Source organism: Osmerus eperlanus, chromosome 13, assembly GCF_963692335.1.
Source record: "Osmerus eperlanus chromosome 13, fOsmEpe2.1, whole genome shotgun sequence".
Taxonomy (NCBI): Eukaryota; Metazoa; Chordata; class Actinopteri; order Osmeriformes; family Osmeridae; genus Osmerus; species Osmerus eperlanus.
The window spans coordinates 6275636-6294336 of NC_085030.1; the positions used below are offsets into that span (position 1 = coordinate 6275636).

Here is an 18701-nt window from a genome sequence, read left to right on the forward strand (position 1 = left end):
AACTAAATAGCACTGTAGTGATGGGGATGGTCATTAACTATGTTATGACCTGCCATAAATCTGTCTACAGGGAAGAACAAGTCTTAATGGCCAGGGTCATAACGCAGACAGCTGGGAGAGAGTGATGTTGTTTGCACCGAGCACTGAATCCAACCGGTGACTCAGCTCACCATGGCAACTGCTGACATCCAGAGGCACAGCGGTTGTCTCTAAGTGGATATTTGTTTTTGGCTAGCTTTCCACTGTCTCTCTCTCTCTCTCTCTCTCTCTCTCTCTCTCTCTCTCTCTCTCTCTCTCTCTCTCTCTCTCTCTCTCTCTCTCTCTCTCTCTCTCTCTCTCTCTCTCTCTCTCTCTCTCTCTCTCTCTCTCTCTCTCTCATGGTTATCACACAATTCATTTTTGATTCCACTTGCCAACCTAAATAATAGCAAATTGACATTAATGCTTCAACTTTTAATCGGGTATCAAAACTTTGGTATCGATGGATTTGTATTTGGCGTATCTTGTACAACCGACACTATATACAAGGCCTACAGAATGGTTTCTCTTGAAGTCAGAAATCAGTATGATGACCTAAAACCGTTGATCGTAAAATCAACCTAAATCAGACACAATCAATATGACCAGATTGCTCTGCCCATGCTACTGTACTCTGATTTATTTGTATTGGTGAACCATTATTGACCCTGCTGCTTTGGTGAGTAGGGCACTTCTCCATTAGGCCGACGCATGGTTTAACACAATTTGTCAAGTGTTCTTATTAGACCATTCCAGATAGGAAATATCAAAGTGTTAGTCTCAATGTCACTATCCTTAAAACTACAGATTTTTGTGTTGTTATGAGAAGACGAAGGAATCTGGATTGGGCAACTCATGGGTTTCCATTGGTTGTGAATAACGTGTGCGTCAGTGTCTTATCTTTGCGTGTTAGTCATCCGTGCGCCAGTGGAGTCGGTCAATTACTGATGCACAGAGGAGGCAGGCAAATCTTAAATAGCATTGAATATGGGGCGTAAGGAGGGCTCATGGATCCTACCGTTGGTTCTGGTGGGTTTGTTACAACCTTGTTTTGGCGAATCGTTAAAAGAGGTAATGAACATGCGACTATTTTGTATATATTTGCCTAAATGTATGAATATTTTGAATCGCTGATTAAATGTTCATTTGAAGGGAAATAAAAACAAGTTATTGTTCGATTCTATGGAGCCCTCATGGAATGCACTTTAGTTGGGGGGTTTTCTAATATCCAAACTGTGTCTCGAGTTCTTGGTTAAAGCGACATATCTGTTCGACTGGGATTCTTCTCAAATTATCTGGAAATGTAGGATTACTCATGTGTTTTCTTTCAGCTACCTTTGAGCTACATACACCCTTAGTTTTGCCTGACGTTTGGGTTGGTGACTTTAGGTAAAATAAATATTTGCACATCTAATGTAGAACTCCCACTACTTCAACAAACCATTGCGTAAGGCGTGGATGTACAACAGGTCTTGTTACAATATTTCACAGAAGTCGTTTTACAGTATAAGAATCTGGAGGAATGTCATTGACAATACAAATAAAAAACTAATTTGACTTTACACATAGATCAGGTCTGCACAGGCACACTAGCAGTGGAACGGCGAAGAGCAAATCAATGTGTTGACTGCACGTGTGGCCTTTTTATTGATTTAACCTGTGAGGTAATTTGCCTCTATTTTCATAACAGACATACAGTATTATGGAATTAAGAAACATACAATACTACACTGCACAGCGATTGGCTGACGGCCAGAGAAAAAAATAACAACCTGTTTGGACCTATGATCACCAGGTCTGTGACCCATCTATTCATGGAACCATCTACAACTACAAAGCAAACACATTGAACGGGACTCGTACCGTGTCCTTCAGCGAGTACAAAGGGAAGACTGTCCTCTTTGTCAACGTGGCCAGTTACTGAGGGCTAACCTTCCAGTACTTGGGTAAGATTGACCTGGGTGTGATTGATTACAAGTAGACACCCATTGGCTTGAATATACTGTAAGTAAACCCTATATGACTTATTTAGTCAAGTTGTAATAGTTTGTTTGTACTTATGTCTGATTTGCTTTATTTGTTTGTTTGATGGTCGTTTGATGGGACCAGAGTTGAATGCACTACACCAGGAACTGAAGGATTATGGCTTCACCATCCTAGGCTTTCCCTGCAATCAGTTTGGCTTACAAGAACCAGGGAAAAGTCATGAAATTTTGCCAACTTTAAAGTGAGTATTTTTACCGTTAATATTCACCACTTTTAATATGGACTCAAGCCACTCAGGACACAATAATGAAGTGGATATCATCAGAGTTTTGCATTACTGGTTATATGAGAGAGCAGGAATGGAAAATTCTCCATCCATCAACAGAGCTTCATTTAATTAGGGAAAACATCCCCCTGCAAAGAGATTGGTTTCCAAGAGGCCTGTCACCAATTTCCTATATATCAGCTCTCTCTCTCAACCGGCCCGTAGTCCACACACTTTATAGGCTACACCCTGTCCCAATGGCAGTGCCCTCCATAGATACTAGGTTGCTCCTGTCCTTGTGATTTTGCATGGTCTATCTAGGTCAGCTGTTAGGCTGGGGCCAGAGTGCCCAGAGGCATATCCAATGATAAGCTGACCTGTCCTTGCATTCCAGGCATGTTAGACCGGGCAATGGATTTGTTCCAAACTTCCTGTTGTTGGAGAGAGGCGATGTGAATGGTGAAGATGAACAGAGTGTCTACACTTTCCTAAAGGTGACCTATTTACACACACCAGGCAGTCTGTAGTCTAAAGATTGTATTCTTTTTGAAACAATAAGTGAACAAGCTTGGATGCCAGGTGAAGCAAGTCACAATAAATATCAACCGTCACTTTCAGAGCAGTAATCTGCAGGAATGCGGAGAGGCAATCAGGAAGAGAGTTGGAAACTGATATGTACAGTCTTATCTCCGTGTGTTTCCTGCATTCCAGGCGTCCTGCCCTCCAGTAGGGGACAGCTTCGGGAACCCAACCAACCGGCTCTTCTGGGACACCCTGAAGATAAGCGACATCAAGTGGAACTTTGAGAAGTTCCTAGTGGGCCCAGACGGGAAGCCTGTGATGAGATGGTATCCCAGGGTAAATGTGTCCGAAGTCCGGACTGACATCTTCAAATACTTCCGCCAACTCCTCTCACAGCAGAACTTCAACTAAAGGATACAGGACCAGAACTGGGAATGTGTGAAGTGTGTACACCTCCCTCCCCGAATGTTACGTGGGCACTATACTTTGATCTTTGTCAAAACCGTTTCTTTTTTACCTTCCTAAACTAGGATAAAACCTTAAAACTATACTGTATGTTTGTCGTGCAGCACAACAAAGTGAACCTAGCAGCTGCTTCTTGTCATATCACTGCAGGTGGCAGGTAACAGATGTAGGTCCTAGTAGTCTGCATGCTGTATGACGGTGGGGCTTGAAAACAGTTCTTCTGTGGTGCCTTGCCCGAGTTTAGGATCCAGGTGAGCTTGTTAGTGCATTCAGGCTCTCTGTGGGATCCCGAAGCCATGCCACCTTCTACAGACACTCCTGTTACCTGTTACACAGTATATGCTTATTACACTTAATAAATCATGAAATCACAAAAACAAATTGCAATGTTTCTTTTCAGTAACCCAGCATGTCACATGTTGTGATGTATATGTTCATAAGATCACTTTTTAAATGTTAGATGACGCAGGTTTCATTTAGTGGTCGGTTGATCTCAGCCAAGTCACTGACGATGCAATAACAAAAATAACCAGACAAAAATGTTAGAAGACATTTAGAATATATTTAATTATTAAGCCAGTCAAATACAAAAAGTTTCACATAAGATGTGCTTTTGCCTACTGCAAAAAAAGAAAAGAATCAAAACTACAAACCAGGAAAATACAACTGCCAGTAATTACAGCATACCTTTCAAAGTGCAAATCTTCTGTCTCAATTCAACTTGGACCAATTTGGAATTATTTGTATCCATTCAGTAACATGCTAGTTTTGTCCTAGCGTATTTACACCCAAAGAAAAAGGACTCCCATCATATGATGTCTCTTCGCACTCCTTGGGGCAGGGTCTACATAAACATATACATCAGCTAGTCACTATTTTCAAAGGAGAAACATTGCATTCCTTAACTATGGAGACAGTGGCCACCGCCCCTGTGTTGGAGAGGATTGAGACTTGAGTTGTGGGCTAGTTTGACAGTGGGTCACGCTGGTTCACAGGTCAGTCGGGCAGGCCTGGGTCAGTGTGAGCATGCTGGCCTTGGAGGTAGATGGACAGTCACCGTCCAAAGACATCCTGGCAGAGTTTCTCAGAGGTGTTCAGGTTTCATGAGGCGATGTGTCTGCAGCTTGAGCAGCAGTAAACAGCTTCCCTTCCTCACTCAACATGGATGTTTCACATGTCAACAGCACCCTTTGTGTATGGGATAAACATTACATTCAAACAGCTGCTACAATGCAGGAATACAACACTATCTGGACCAAACGTTTAAGATCAACCTTAATAATTGGACAGGTCTTTGAAGCATCTGTATGGTCCAGGTAGCTACTGTAGCAGGTAAGAAGAGGATGTGAGGAAAGGAGGCAGTTCAACACTACTGTGCCACGGCATGGCTAGCCCAAAACCACCAACGCTCTGCTGCAGACCCCCCCGTGTGTGGACTAACTCCCTCAGGCTACGTGAAAATATCGTAGTATGTAAACAAATCAATTATGCCAAAAGGAAAAATGCTGGAATATAATGAGGTTAGGTCCATCAGGTGGTTTCATGAGAAGGAAAATAGTTTTAGGTGTGTGGGTTCATGTTGATGTGTTAGATACAAACATACAATGTCAATAGCTACAATATATTGGGAGTACATCAACGACATAGAAAGAACAGCATTACTAAAGACCATGGTTTTACATGTAGTCAATGCAACTATCAAAACTGTAGATTAAAAATAAGTTATCAATAATCACAACCATGTTTTTGGTATGATACCATCAAAACTTGTTTCCCAAAATGTTAGTATTTCAACAATCACTTTTGAACAGTTACACGTATGGTACAGTTCTAGAACATCAATGGTACAGAACAAATCATCTTAAATGAAACATTCACATTACAATTTCTATGACTCAAAATCCAAGGCAATGTACCTGTATATGATTACGCATTATTGGAATGCCTACAGCTAATCTTGTCATTTCCGTTGGAGAATGGCTCCAACAAAAACCTATGCAATGGTAAAATGACATAGGTATATTGTCTGAAAATGTATTTAATAATTCCAACCTATTCAACAAATGACTTCAGTTCCTGCATAGAATCATATGAAGCAAATATTGAGTCTTCAAAAACAATAGTTAAAAAAATCTAAATAATATGTATATATATTTATATATATTCAGAATAGAGAAAACAGTGTTTCACAAATAGGCTTATAAAACGCAAGTATAAACAACATTACAATCGAATATCTACAGTTCAGTAGGAAAATTATAGTTGAAATCACACCTTGTCAACTCAAAAACAAACTTATTCATGCTACTACCCCAGCTCCGACGGATCGTCGGACAGCAATGTTTTTAGTGCTTTCCAGGGTCGATGTTCTGTCGCTCCCTTTTCCCAAAGCCTGCCGTTGTGGACTGATCTGCAGAAACGAGGGGGCGGCACAGCTCTTTAAAGAAGGCGTAAGGTGGAAGAACAGTAGAGATGTGACAGGAACAGGAAGAGAGAGCGGTAGAGAGGTCGAGAGAGAGGGGTAGAGGTAGAGAGAGGTAGAGGTAGAGAGAGGTAGAGAGAGTTGAGGCACAAACAGAGACGTAAAGCCATGGCCGGATGGGTGTACCTGCATTCTCCGGAGGGGGCCGGGAGCCCTCCCCTGCTCCTCGGGGGCCCCGGGGCTGGGGGAAGGACGACTGCCAGGGGAACGCCTGAGGGGGGAGAGAGGAGCACCCATCAGCCTAGCATCAAACCCTGCACACACACACACACACACACACACACACACACACACGCACTCAACCACTCTGACAACCACGTCCGGCTCCATTCACACTCCCGCCTGAGAGCAAGAGAAAGCACCCTGACTGTCCCCCTGCAGGTCGAGGAACACTCTAGAACCTAGACTGGGGCCCTCCAGAAGTCTACGAGTCTGCATGCAGGTGTCTAGTCCCACCACTGCAAGAGGTATGGATGGGCCAGGCTGGGTGGGGCTCGGGGGTGGTCAGCAGCCCAGCCAGAGCTACTCGACGGGCGGCCTGACAGAGACCCTTACCGGGGTGACAGGTTGGAAGTCTCGTCCAGGGGGCGGGGCTGCGGCGGCAGCTGCAGCGGCGGCGCCGGCCGCGTTGGGAGCCCGGGGAGGGAAGTGGGCGGGCCAGCCCTCCAGGCCCTGGGGCCCCACCTGCACAGAGGGACCAGAGCAGGGACGGCTCAGCGCAGGGGTCACTGAGCCGGACGTATGCCTGTCCTGATGAGGACGGGGGTCCACGGCCACCCCACCATGGTGTGGAGGAATGGGGGGGTTGGGTCTGTTTCTTTATTTTTTTTAAACTTTTAAACTATCCATCCAATGGATGTATGGATGGACGATCCACCAGCCATCCTGTTGTTCCTACTAGATATGAGTGGATGGAGCATGGAGCAGTACAGACTATGTAATGTCCTGTGTTTTGAGCACGGTCGAGTTTCCTTCTCTCTGTGAGGGGATCCCTCTCTGGCCACAAGGGGGTGCTGCTGCTCTAGGTTTACCGGCCCTAGTGAGGGTGACATGGATTGGGTAGAAGGGGTCCAGCCAGTACCTACCTGTTTGTGGTGCTGCATCTGCAGTCTCTCCAGCTTGCAGCGCTCCGTGCGCTCTCTCTGACACTCGTTCTGGGCCTGGTGAAGCTGGGGGGTAAACCAACACCAGGGTCAGTCCCTTCGAGGTGCATGTTTTGTGAAACGGGGTTCGAGGGCTCACACAAGTCAAGTGACATCCGTGCGCGTGGCTAACCTGATTAGTCAGATTAGTCATCTGACCCTGCAGTCTTTCCACCTGCCGCCTCAAGTCTTCCTTTTCCTCGTTCATCCGCTCTCTGTCGCTCCTCTCTTTCCTGAAGTCCTCCTCGAAGATCTTTACCTGAGACCAAACGGAATTTAAACAAAGGACTGGTTCTGTGTGCATTCAGAAATGTTTGTTGTTGTTTGTGCGTATGAGCAAGTGTGTGTGTGTGTGTGTGTGTGTTCACGTGTGTCTTACTTGTTCTTTCAGCACTGCAATTTGTGTGAGCAGCTCCTGCTTCCTCAAGTTGCTGGCCCCATCGCCGTGGTTACCCTGCCCAGGTGGTTGCTGGGAGGAGGAGGGGGGGTGTAGATTCAGGGCCTCTTCTAAAGCCTGACAGAGATGGAGTCAGACAGAAAAAACACAGGCTTTACACACACACACACACACTTCACACACACACACACACACTTCACACACGCTTCACACACATACACACACACACGGTCCTGACCCTGTTGAGGCGTTGGATCTCCTTCTCCTGGTACTCTCTCTGTTTGCTGAGGGGCAGCAGCTGGTCCTGGAGGTACCGAACCTTCTGCTTCAGCTCCACCGTCTCCGAGTTCAAACACTCTTTCTCCCCCTGAAACACACGCACACACAAGCCCAGGGATGGGTACTTAAAAGGATTCAGCTCGGGCTCGCCACACCACATCTTTCAATTGTTCCCAACGTGACGTGTCATTACGTAGATAGGCATCACGGTGCAAGCTATTTCAAAAGAGAATCACAGATCACATTCCAGATTCAATCCAGGTGACGACAGCCTGAGACCAGACAGGGATCCACAGAGAGCGTGCGCTGCCAGAAAAATCATCACGGTCACAGCAGATAAGTGCTGGGGAAAGTACAGGAGCTATATTCAACCCAGAAACGATAACAACCCTTTGATTGATCCAGGTAACAATGACGAGGCGAAAGCAAACACGCTGCGCTCAGTACAGACATGTCAGGGACAACGGCAGCGTTGTGTTGGGAGCGGACCCACCCACACCCACACGGTGTTCCTCACCTGCACGTTCTCGATCTTCGACTTGGCCAGCAGCAGCTTCTTGTCGTAGTCCCGTTGGCGCTGTTCTCGCTCCGCCTCCAGCTCCAGCACGGCCTTCTGGGAGTCGGCAAGGCGCTGCCTGAGGTCTGTGATCTGAGGGGAACCCCAAGATGTGAACCCCAGGGAACGCCAACGGAGCCAGTGTACCACACACACACACACACACACATCTGGACCCTAGCTAACACTCAGCTACTGGAGGTGCCATAACATTCTCATTTGAATGCAATCACATTCAGTGCAATCATATTCAAAAGAACAAACTGTCAAACAAACAGCTAGAGGCAGAACTGAAATATGAATGCAGATCGGGCCAAAAAGGAGATACTTCTCCATAGAGAACACAGTTGAAGCAGACACACACGTCCTGTTATGTGTAATGTGCAGCCCTACGTCGGTGACGCAAACGGAAAGCTGTGTGAGGAGGGTTACACGGTGTCCCCACAGACGAGTTTGCTTGTGTGTGTGTGTGAGCGCATTTGCGTGTGTTTGAGTGTGGGAGGAAGTGAGGGAGGATGAGCGTATGTGGGAGTGTGTGTGTTTACGTAGGTGTGTGTGTGTGTGTGTGTGTATGTGTCTGTGCGTGTATGTGTTGGCCTGCACCACAGCAGGAAGTCAGCGGGTACTGCCGAGAGGTGAGGGGAATTCTGGCTGAGGTGTGAGAAGGCCCTGTGGTCGGAGAGCACAGTCTGTACCATCCGCACCGCTCAACCTTTTCCACCCATCTCTCTCTCGCTCACACACACACACACATACACACACACACAAACTGCACTACATCATTTTCTAACCATATGAGCGCACAGTCTGATGTAAAGAGCACTTCAAAAGAGTCTAAACCTGGCTTCAGTTTTGTATCATTTTGTGGAGGCAGAGCAGTCGCTGATTACACTACAATAACGTCTCCTGGCATTGATCTGGGAGCGTGAGAACCCAGGCCACCACAGGGCCTACTTGTGAAACTGCCCTGCGATCAGGGCAGTGATAAACTCAACCCAACCTACTATGGGTGGAACGGTACATGTATTCGTATTGAACCGAAACGGTACGGGCGTCACGGTTCGGTGCATGAAATTACACGGAGAATACACGGTAGAAAAATAAATTAAACTCACGTGTAAATTCATTAATGTAATGCAGAACTACTGTTAGATACTCGTGTTCTTTAGGGACACCTAATCTGTTGCCCCGCTTTAGCTCTGAAGTTCTGATTGGCGCCGCCGTGAGTCAGCTAGCAGCACTAAGGACGAGTATGGCTAGTGGTGGCGACCCACGGGAGATAGAGGACCCGCCAACCTCTTTAACCCTTGTGTTCTCTTCGGGTCATTCTGACCCATCAGTCATTGTGACCCACCGTCGTATTGCGACAACTTTACCGCATACAAAAACAAAGTGAAGCATTTTCTTTTAACCATTGGGCTGTTTCAGACCCCCCACATTGCGAAAGTTAAAAGAACATAATTTTTATTTGTTTTTGTATTGGGTAAAAACAATGATGGTTCGTTATGAACCTTTGGGTCATGTGACCCGAAGGCAGCACAAGAGTTAAGATCGCGAGCTTGGGAAAACTTCGGTTCCCATTCAGTTACAGTAGTACAGGCGAGAGAGTGGTGGATAAGACAAGCCCTTTGTGTCGGTGTTGTTCGGCAGTTGTGGGGTATGTGAGTGGAAATACATCTAACATGCTAACAAATATAACGCATCTGGATAAGAGCGTGTGCTAAATGACTGCATCCGATGCCATCACCCAGGTGCGCCAATCACTGGAACGAGATACAGGGCCAAAAAAATCACTGACGCAATCAGAATTGACATGTCATCTTCAATGCGCCGTATTCACTCGTAGAGGAACCTGGTTTGTTTTTCTTTTCCTTCCATTGTACCGAACTCGTACCGAACCGTGGTGCCTGAACCGCGGTATGAACCGAACCGTGACTTCAGTGTACCGTTCCACCCCTACAACCTACACAATACATGGACGTTATCGTACCTTCTGTTCAAACTGGGACTTCATGGAGTTCCACTGAATATCCCACTGCTTGTTCACCTCCAGCACCTGACAGGAGGGGGTAAAGAACCACGACAAGAACTCCAGTGAGAACTTCTCCACAGAATGAGTCCATAAAATAATATTGAAAAAACCACCTGGACTTCTCCCATGTGGTCGAGCACTCACATCCTTTCTCTGCTTCTCCAAAAGCTTGATCTTCTTCTCGTACACCTCCGGTTCACACGGCTTGGTTGGAGTTCTCTCTCCAGCTTTCCCACTCTGAAGGGATGTGAAACACTCCTGAATCTCCCTTCACCTCTCCACAAACACACCTAAAAGAACTACCCAGTTCTAAACACAGAACTAGACACAGGGCTGGCCCTTTAAAAAAAAAAAAAATGTTTTTGTTGTTGTTGGGGGGGGCCCAACCAATCGCTGGGCTCCAAACAAATGATTTGTTTGTTTATTGGGTCGGGCCAGCCCTGACTAGACAGAACTAAACACATTGAGAGTGCGTCAACCAAAAACGACCGCTTGTGTTCAATAGAACATTTAGCTTCTCACGCTCTGCTCTCAGAACGCATTCGCTCTGTATTTCAACAAACAAAACACCCGTTCTTTCGGGTGATATCTTCATACCTTCTGCGGCGTGGAAACCTCCATCTTGGATCTTACACTGGGCGTTTCCTCTTTGGCCGGCTCTTCTTTGGCCTCGGCAGGCTCACCACCCTCCACTGGAGCTGCTCCTTCCCCGGTGACCAGCTCCTTCAGCTTCTGGTTCTCCTGTCTGAACAGAGAGAAGAAGACAGTAAGCCTCAGCACTCAGAAACCTACCCTAGAGCCTAGCAAAGTCGCTTAGCAGCAGGTTTCTTCTGGGAAGAACCTATGATACGACAAGGGGGAATACTGGAACAGTCCTCTACCAAAAACGAAAGCTCTGCACTCGACATACTGGAACAGGCTCCATGAGGGAATCTGAATCCAACATGTAGAAAGTTCACTTTGGTGATTTTGAAAGCAGCCGCGGCAAAAAACGAAAACACTCCAGATGAGTGGGGTGGTCGTGGACGTTATATGAGCGAAAAGATGAGAAGTGAAAGTCCTTTCAGCAGCGGAGTGAGTCGTCATCTGGCCCAGAGACAACAACACCCGTCTTCAAAGGGGGTGGGGGAGGTGAGGTTAGACAAAAGTCAGGAGGAAAGACAGTCACCTGAGTTGTTCCAAGTCTCGATTCCTGTACTGAAGATCCTCCTCCATTTTCTTTCGAAGTTCGTTGTTCTCCTGCCTCAGCTGCTCACACAGTGTCTGGAGAGAGGAAAACACCACTGGGTCAGAAACAAGCCTCTCTCACTGCAAAACACACTGCCTCAACTGCCTCCCTCTCGGTCCTTTTGGAGATTCTGCAATAAATGCTACAGTAACAGCTATTTCAAAATAACTGTCATGTTTGAGGAATCAACCTGGCAGCCAATGGTTGTCCAGAAAACTTAATTTCCAGTATTGAAAGCAGTCAGCTACTATGGCGGGAACTGTCCTTGGGTAGTTTTTACTTCCACTAGTTACGTAAAACTGAAGCCTACTCAGTTCTGCATGAGTCTTTTCTCTGACACACAACGCGCTACAGGTAGTCATTCTAACAGCCTGGTCTGTTTGTCAAACTTTAGGTCTCCATTCTCCCGTCTGCGTGTGTGTCTCTCTGACCTGTAGAAGAGAAGTCCTCTGCTCATTCTTCTGGACCTTGGAGGAGAGGTGGTGGAACTCCACAGCCATGCGGCCCAGGTGAGCGAGCAACTGGTTGGGGTTGGACTCCTCGGCGAAGATACTGAAGGAGCTCTCCAGTCTCTGCAGCTGGCTGGCCAGTTCCATGTTCTCTTGGGGTGCGTGTGCCGCTCCTGCCCCGGTCTGGAGGTAGTTAACAAACAAAACAAATACACTTGAGTATCAGTCGCTCCATCTGTGCTGGGTGGAGATGACATACAAACATCTCAGCCTTCAGTACGGACACACCATGGCACCATGCTGGGATGGTCATAAGCGTAGCCTACATTCACATTCATCCTTTGAACATTTACATTTACATTTAGTCATTTAGCAGACGCTTTTATGCAGAGCGACTGACAGTAAGCACAGGGACATTCCCCCCCGAGGCAAGTAGGGTGAAGTGCCTTGCCTAAGGACACAACGTTTTTACACGGCCGGGAATCGAACCAGCGACCTTCTGATTACTATCCCAACCGCTCAGCCACCTGACTCCCAACAAAGAAGGAGGTCCAGTTCCAGAGTGAGGTAGTCTTTCCAAAACGTATTTTCTTCTAGCCCAAGAAATTTGTCTTTGTTCTATCAGCGCCAAAGGGAAATGGGTGCCTATTGTTGTGTTCCTGCGGTTCCTGATTTATGAGTGCCTATATAGTAAAAACTACACAGTAAAACCCTACACCTGTTGAAAAATATTTTCACAATTATTCTTTCATTTTAAGGCTTTCCCTTAAGGTGTGTGTGTGTGTGTGTGTGTGTGTGTGTGTGTGTGTGTGTGTGTGTGTGTGTGTGTGTGTGTGTGTGTGTGTGTGTGTGTGTGTGTGAGTGTGAGTGTGAGTGTGTGAGTGTGTGTCAGTAGTGTGATTCTGGTCAGCAATAATAATCCTGGACTTTCCCCCAGTTGACTCAGTGTGGAGCTACCAGTATTGAGTTTGCTGTTGAGTCACTGTACAGAACATGTTCCTATCTGGAAGAAATTGCCATAAAGAGGAGGGGCTTCACAGCAAAGGAAACTTAAAGGAGTTATTTTCAAATCACATACGTTTGTTTCTTTTCTTTACTCTTTTATCCAATTGACAGCTATTATGAATGTATAGCTTGTATAGTTTAGTTTGGATTACAAGTAAAGCTAAATATTTACCCAACATTCCCCAGCTGTTAGGGTGACCTAGGAAGTTGGGTACTTACTGCTTGTTGATCCGAGGCCTTCTCTTCCATATTCACCAACTCAAATTCCGACAAACCCTCCTACAGGAAACAAACAGGTCAACAGGTCTCACATTTAAAACAAACGTATAAAAAGTCCCCAGGGTTCAAAGCCCAACACCTAAGTTAACTGTTCAGAATGAATGTTGGCTACTTTCAGTTTGGACGGACAAAGCAGAGACGAAAAAAAAAAACGGCATTCAGCTACTTTTATGAGTCTAGAAAACTCCAGGGAACACATCAAGAGGATGCACTGATCCAGTCATCTGTGCAAACCTGCTTCGAAAATATGCATCTGGAGCACATTCAAAACTTTCAGCACAATTATCTCCTTGCCATTAAAGGCTTCTTGGTAGAGTGTCGTGCCTGTACTCACACAGGGCTGCTCTGGCTGGAGAGCCTTTCCTGCCTGGCTTGACTGGGTCTCTCTCTGGTCAGCACCCAGGGGCTTACCTTGAGCTGAAAGGTTAGACAGGCATGAGTCATGGTGATATGACAGGGAGAAAGAGCTAAGTCATGATCTCTGAGACAGGGGAACAAGATAAAAACAATAAATAACCATAATAAATGGTCATATAAGTAGGGAAAAACACGAGTAGGGAAGTCATTAAAAGAAATGTCAATCAGTTTTTGATTAATCGCTAGCACTCCTAAACAGGGTAAAGAATTGTATTAAAAGCCATCAATAACGTCGGAAATCGACAAGTAGATAATGATGGTGGAAAAACCATCGGGTCTGACCACCAGAGTGGACGACACGTACCTCGTGTTTCCGTCTGGATGGGTCCACCCATACACAGGCTGGTGGCGTAGCTGGAGGTGGAGGACTTGAGGGCCTCGTTGTCTCTCACCAGCTCCTCCACCCGCTGTCGGAGCCTGCTCGCCTCGGACTGGGACTCCTCCAGAAGCTCTCCTAAGTGGCACAAGTTCCCCTTCATTCATTCATCCCCTTCTTTCTTGTCTCGTCAGAAGCGGACAGGTGTGAATTTCTTGTTGTCTTATGTTTGTTAATCTATTAGATCCTACAGAATGACAGGCAAGTCATTCTAACACGGACGCAGAGTTGAACAGCGTTCATGTCAGCTGAGCAACTATCATGTTGGTTAGGCAGCATAGATTTGCCGTGGGACATCAACAGACCGAAGCTGTTGCCTTTTCGGTGACTCATGACTGTGCCCCTTAGACACACTCAGAGGAAAGGCATTCGATGGAAGCATTACATGATAGCGCATTGCCAAAGACCTGAATCAGGTTTCACGACATTCCAACCTAAAGACAACCACAACTCAGAAAACCATGTCCCACGCATGATTCACAACGTCAGTCTGGTCAGGGGCGTGTGCTGCTGTCAAAGTTACACTTCAGTGACACATTGAAATATAAATTTGTATGATAAACAGAACAGAATTGTGTCTCCTGTCAGTAGTAAATGTGTGCCTTGTATTCATGGTAAACAAAGTCATTCCTGTAACCTTTGCAGCTACAATTATTCAAATAAATAGTAAAGTTCACATCTGAAATAGCAGCGAACCCTCAGGCTGGATGTTTATTTACTTTAGCTTAGCCTCTGTCCCCAGCTGTGTGGGCAGCACGAGTACTGCACTGGGGAACGCAGAGCCATCAGCAAGATAAGATGATGCTCAGTTCCATTGATCTACCCGTTTCCCACACCTGTCTCCTCAGAACCCCCCCCCCCCACACACACACACACACACACACACACACACACACACACACACACACACACACACACACACACACACACACACACACACACACACACACACACACACACACACCACTTCCAATGAGCTAACAACCCAGCTCTCGACCAAGGGTCTTACCTAAGCTCTTCAGGCCCTTCATCCTCTCTCTCAACACGCTGTTCTCCTCCAGGAGCAGCCGGTAGCTGCTGCCCCCTCCAGCCTCCTCCCTGGCCTTGGCCTCACCCCCACCCGGGTCATAGATGCGGTACGGGCCCTTTCCTTCCATCGCCACCGCCTCACTCACCAGGCACGGAGCTCTAAACTGCGGAGACAAAACATAAAGGTCACTTGTTGTTGTCATGGTGGATACGCCCTAGACTTGCAAAGTATATAATTAGCCCGACTTTGAGCCTGGCACTGTAAGAATGAAAGGGAAAAAATGGACAAATAAGGGATGTTTAGGCTACCTTTACTATGAACACATGGCATCTATCCAGAGAGAAAAAGCCCTAAAGAGATATTAGTAACACAACATATTTGTTTTTGTTCCCCGCTTTACACCATTTACAATGCAAAGGGACATATTTGAATGCCAGCCATCAAAGGGGACTTCTGCAAATCTATTTCAGGACACAATTAGAATAGGCAACACCATTATTCCATCAAGATGATCAAAGATGAAGCCTTTTTTTTAAGTCAGCATTGTCATAATAAAACACGGTCGAGTTCAGCAGCCAAATAATATAGCCAGCATGAGATGAGAATCAAGTACATGGCATGCCAGTTCAGGCTGTCAATCAACACAAAGCCTTTACACAATGATACAGTAAACATGATAATTGCACATCTATGTAGAGCCGATGGTACTGCAGACGGGATGGGAAGCATAGCTTAGGCACCATGAAGTGAATTTACCACTTTGTCTTTTCGGCCTCTCTTTCTCTCCTCGTTCATTATTGATTAGAAGTATCCAGTCCAGCTATGGTAACGTTACCTGATTAGAGATGGACATGGCAAGCGAGCATCGTATTATTAGCTAGCTAGTTATCTCTAGTGCTATCTGGCTAACAAAGCTCTGGCTAAAAAGCTATCACAATCTGATTCACGTAAAGAGCATCGTTCTGTCTCCAAGCCCGCTACTAGCTAGCCTAGTAGCGTCAGCTGCGAGCTCATCGTCGGTGTCATAGGCAAAGGATACTGGCACTATAAAAGTGAAACCGATATATCTGCTTAGTATAGTAGATAAACACACTATCAGTAAAGCTCGCCCTTACTGTTTCTCGTTTAAATGTCACTGATAAAAACATGTGGCAAATCAGATAGCCTAGAGACTTGATAGGACTGAATGCTAACGTAGCTAGCTATATAGCAAGCGCAACTGGTTAGCCGGCCAGCACTGCAGCAAGCTGAGTAGCTAGCTATTTAGCTAGCATATAACCAGCAAGCAGATCCTTTACATCACAACAAATCAAGAGTCTGCTTCAAAACCTTTCCCTGTCCAACACAATGTCACGGTCATCAGATAGGTAATGTCATGGCAAAATAAGAACAAAGGAGCTTCAGTTTGTGTTAGCTCCACTACCTTTCAGCTTCAGTGGCCGCTTCGTCTGCCCAAACAAGACATCTAGCTAGTGCGGAAGTGGTCTGCTGTAACCTGGGAAATTCCACCTCGCTAACGTTGAAGCAAACATCCGTGTTTGACAGCTGAGCAGACCAATAGAGATGATTTCCACAGTTTAAAGGACAGACAGGCAGAACTAACACATTTGTATGCATCTATTCTTATGGCTTAAAAAAAAAATAACAGAACAAAAAAAATAATAATCTCAAATTCAGACCTTTTACATAAATAGTTTGCAGTGAAATATGTCCATTGTGATGAACATATATGACATGACTAATACATCAACAAGTCAGTAGTAGGCCAGTGAAACCAGTTCAATTTAATGCCAATTTTAAGTCATGGTTGTCAAGCGAAATGCAATGCACTGAAAGAGTCCTGGTATTCTAGGCAGACATTCTTTTCATTGTTTGTTGGAGAGCCCATTGAGATACTCCTAACACTGACATCTTGTGGAAACAATCAATAATCATCCACAATATCGGGCCATTTGAGAAAGGGCTCTGTCCCAAGAAAGGTTACCAATACCAAACTAACCTGCCCCAAATTATGACCTGCAACAAGGTCCCATGTCAGCTGCCACTGACCATGTTATTGCTCGTCCGTAGACGGCTGTTTCTGAAATCGATAATGTGAACACACATGAAATAAAACAGTTTTTGCCATATATATCTTATTGGATTTGCTAGAGAGATCCATTTAGGGATCCATCTAGTGAGCATAACGTCAACGACACCAAGTTCTCAGGCACTCATATACGGTGTACTGATTACACTCGAATCAATTGAACCCAGTTTTTCTTAGAAAATTGAATAATTCAGTTGTAGAACAGTCAAGAAACTCCAAACACTTAATTACTGGTTACATTAAGGAAGACCCTCTCCAAAGATAGAACTGTTGGCGGTCGTACATTTCTATGACTTTCCATGCTTTTTTTTCCCTTTGTTGGTTCAACAACATTGTTTAAACAACAATAATGGTTAATGTAAAATACACAGTATTCTTAAATTATAAAGCAGAAATGCACTGTTATGCAGTAAACAGTTTTTGTGTATGTGTGTGTTGTGTGTGCTGAATAGTAAATTCATTATTAGATTAATAGGAGAAATAAACACAATGAAAAATAAACAAGTACACCAATATGTTACGTTAATAATTTAAACAATTCAACTTATTAATATTTAAAAGTATCTTTCAACTGGCAAAGCATTTTAACAAAAAATGTAAAACACTTTAGCACATATGAATAGGCAAAAATGTTTGACTGAACACAATGTTGATGAACACAGCAGAATATCATCTTTTTGACAAGACAATGTACTGTATAAGGAACATTTTAAAACGTAACTAAACTCAAAACATCTAAAGTTAAACTCACCCACACATTCTGCTTGTGTCCGAGAGGCACTTTTTAAGGAAACTGGTAAATGGGGGAAGCTACTTTAATGTAGAGACATGGGAATTTCCCACATAGTGAAAGGCCCAGATATTCTCAGCCTGAGCTAGGGGAACCTGGTCTCTGTCCAACTACATTTCCTGCCCATAGTAAACAGCACCAGCATATGAAATATTGATTATCCGCTTCTTTCTTCTTTACTCCAGGCATTTAACAGAACTGCAATATATAGCTCAAACAGTACTACATGATCACTGCAGAACAGAACTAAGGTTCCTCTTACAAAGCTGTCAAAAGGAATAAGGCAGCAAACAAGGTCATTTGGCATGCATTGCAAGGCCAACATCTGCTATTTTAATGTAATCCTTTAATGTGCACTCGTGGACAAATTTTGAGATGTTTAAGACTGTGTATGCAGCGTCCTCGCTTCTGTAATATGCATTTGAGAGCTGCAGACTGTATCTGCTGCTTAGGATTCTGGCCTACTGCAGGGGATTTCCTCCACTCAAGTCATTTTTTCTTCTTTCCTCTTTTAACTCAAAGATGGCTTGACAACAGCTGCACTCACATTCATACGCACACACACAAACACACATTGGCACACACACACACACTCACACACACACAGACACACACTAACACACACACACAGCAGGCTGAGGCAGACAGGTAAAGACCATTTAGGGTTGATTTACAGATGTCTATTGGATCCAATACATAGTACAAAAAGAATATGTTGTCATCTTTCTTTGCAACAATCCACATATCGTACCTTCATATGTCAAATACAGTACACTGAGAATATAATTGCAGTGGTGCAGATATAACTTTTAAGGACAGCAGAATGTTTGAGGAACTAAATCACCAATTTAACATATACAATAAATTATAACCATTGGTTATAATCATATATTT

At 45.0% G+C, this 18701-nt stretch overlaps 2 protein-coding genes across 6 annotated transcripts; one reads left to right on the top strand and one right to left on the bottom strand.

Moving 5' to 3' along the window:
- The first annotated feature begins 929 nt into the window (after nt 1-929).
- On the top strand, nt 930-3637 carry gpx3 (glutathione peroxidase 3). 2 transcript variants are annotated; one of them, XM_062477159.1, is made up of 6 exons: nt 930-1089; nt 1588-1682; nt 1814-1964; nt 2128-2245; nt 2664-2763; nt 2981-3637. In XM_062477159.1, the coding sequence occupies exons 1-6, from the start codon at nt 1026-1028 to the stop codon at nt 3200-3202; spliced, it is 750 nt and encodes a 249-aa protein (XP_062333143.1). In that variant the 5' UTR covers nt 930-1025; the 3' UTR covers nt 3203-3637. The 2 variants fall into 2 exon arrangements, with proteins under 2 accessions (XP_062333143.1, XP_062333144.1); XM_062477160.1 differs by lacking the exon at nt 1588-1682 and having other exon boundaries at nt 931-1089.
- A 161-nt stretch (nt 3638-3798) lies between these two features.
- tnip1 (TNFAIP3 interacting protein 1) lies at nt 3799-16506 on the bottom strand. 4 transcript variants are annotated; one of them, XM_062477149.1, is made up of 19 exons: nt 16352-16395; nt 15685-15763; nt 14908-15091; nt 13827-13976; nt 13440-13522; nt 13046-13105; nt 11804-12004; nt 11313-11407; nt 10742-10889; nt 10289-10381; nt 10103-10168; nt 8074-8205; nt 7516-7644; nt 7260-7394; nt 7014-7139; nt 6824-6907; nt 6294-6422; nt 5865-5949; nt 3799-5666 (listed from the first exon to the last, which is right to left on the bottom strand). In XM_062477149.1, the coding sequence occupies exons 2-19, from the start codon at nt 15721-15723 to the stop codon at nt 5602-5604; spliced, it is 2004 nt and encodes a 667-aa protein (XP_062333133.1). In that variant the 5' UTR covers nt 15724-15763; nt 16352-16395; the 3' UTR covers nt 3799-5601. The 4 variants fall into 4 exon arrangements, with proteins under 4 accessions (XP_062333133.1, XP_062333132.1, XP_062333134.1 ...); XM_062477148.1 differs by lacking the exon at nt 16352-16395 and adding an exon at nt 15237-15278 and having other exon boundaries at nt 15685-15701; XM_062477150.1 differs by lacking the exon at nt 15685-15763 and having other exon boundaries at nt 16352-16506.
- Between the last annotated feature and the right edge of the window lie 2195 nt (nt 16507-18701).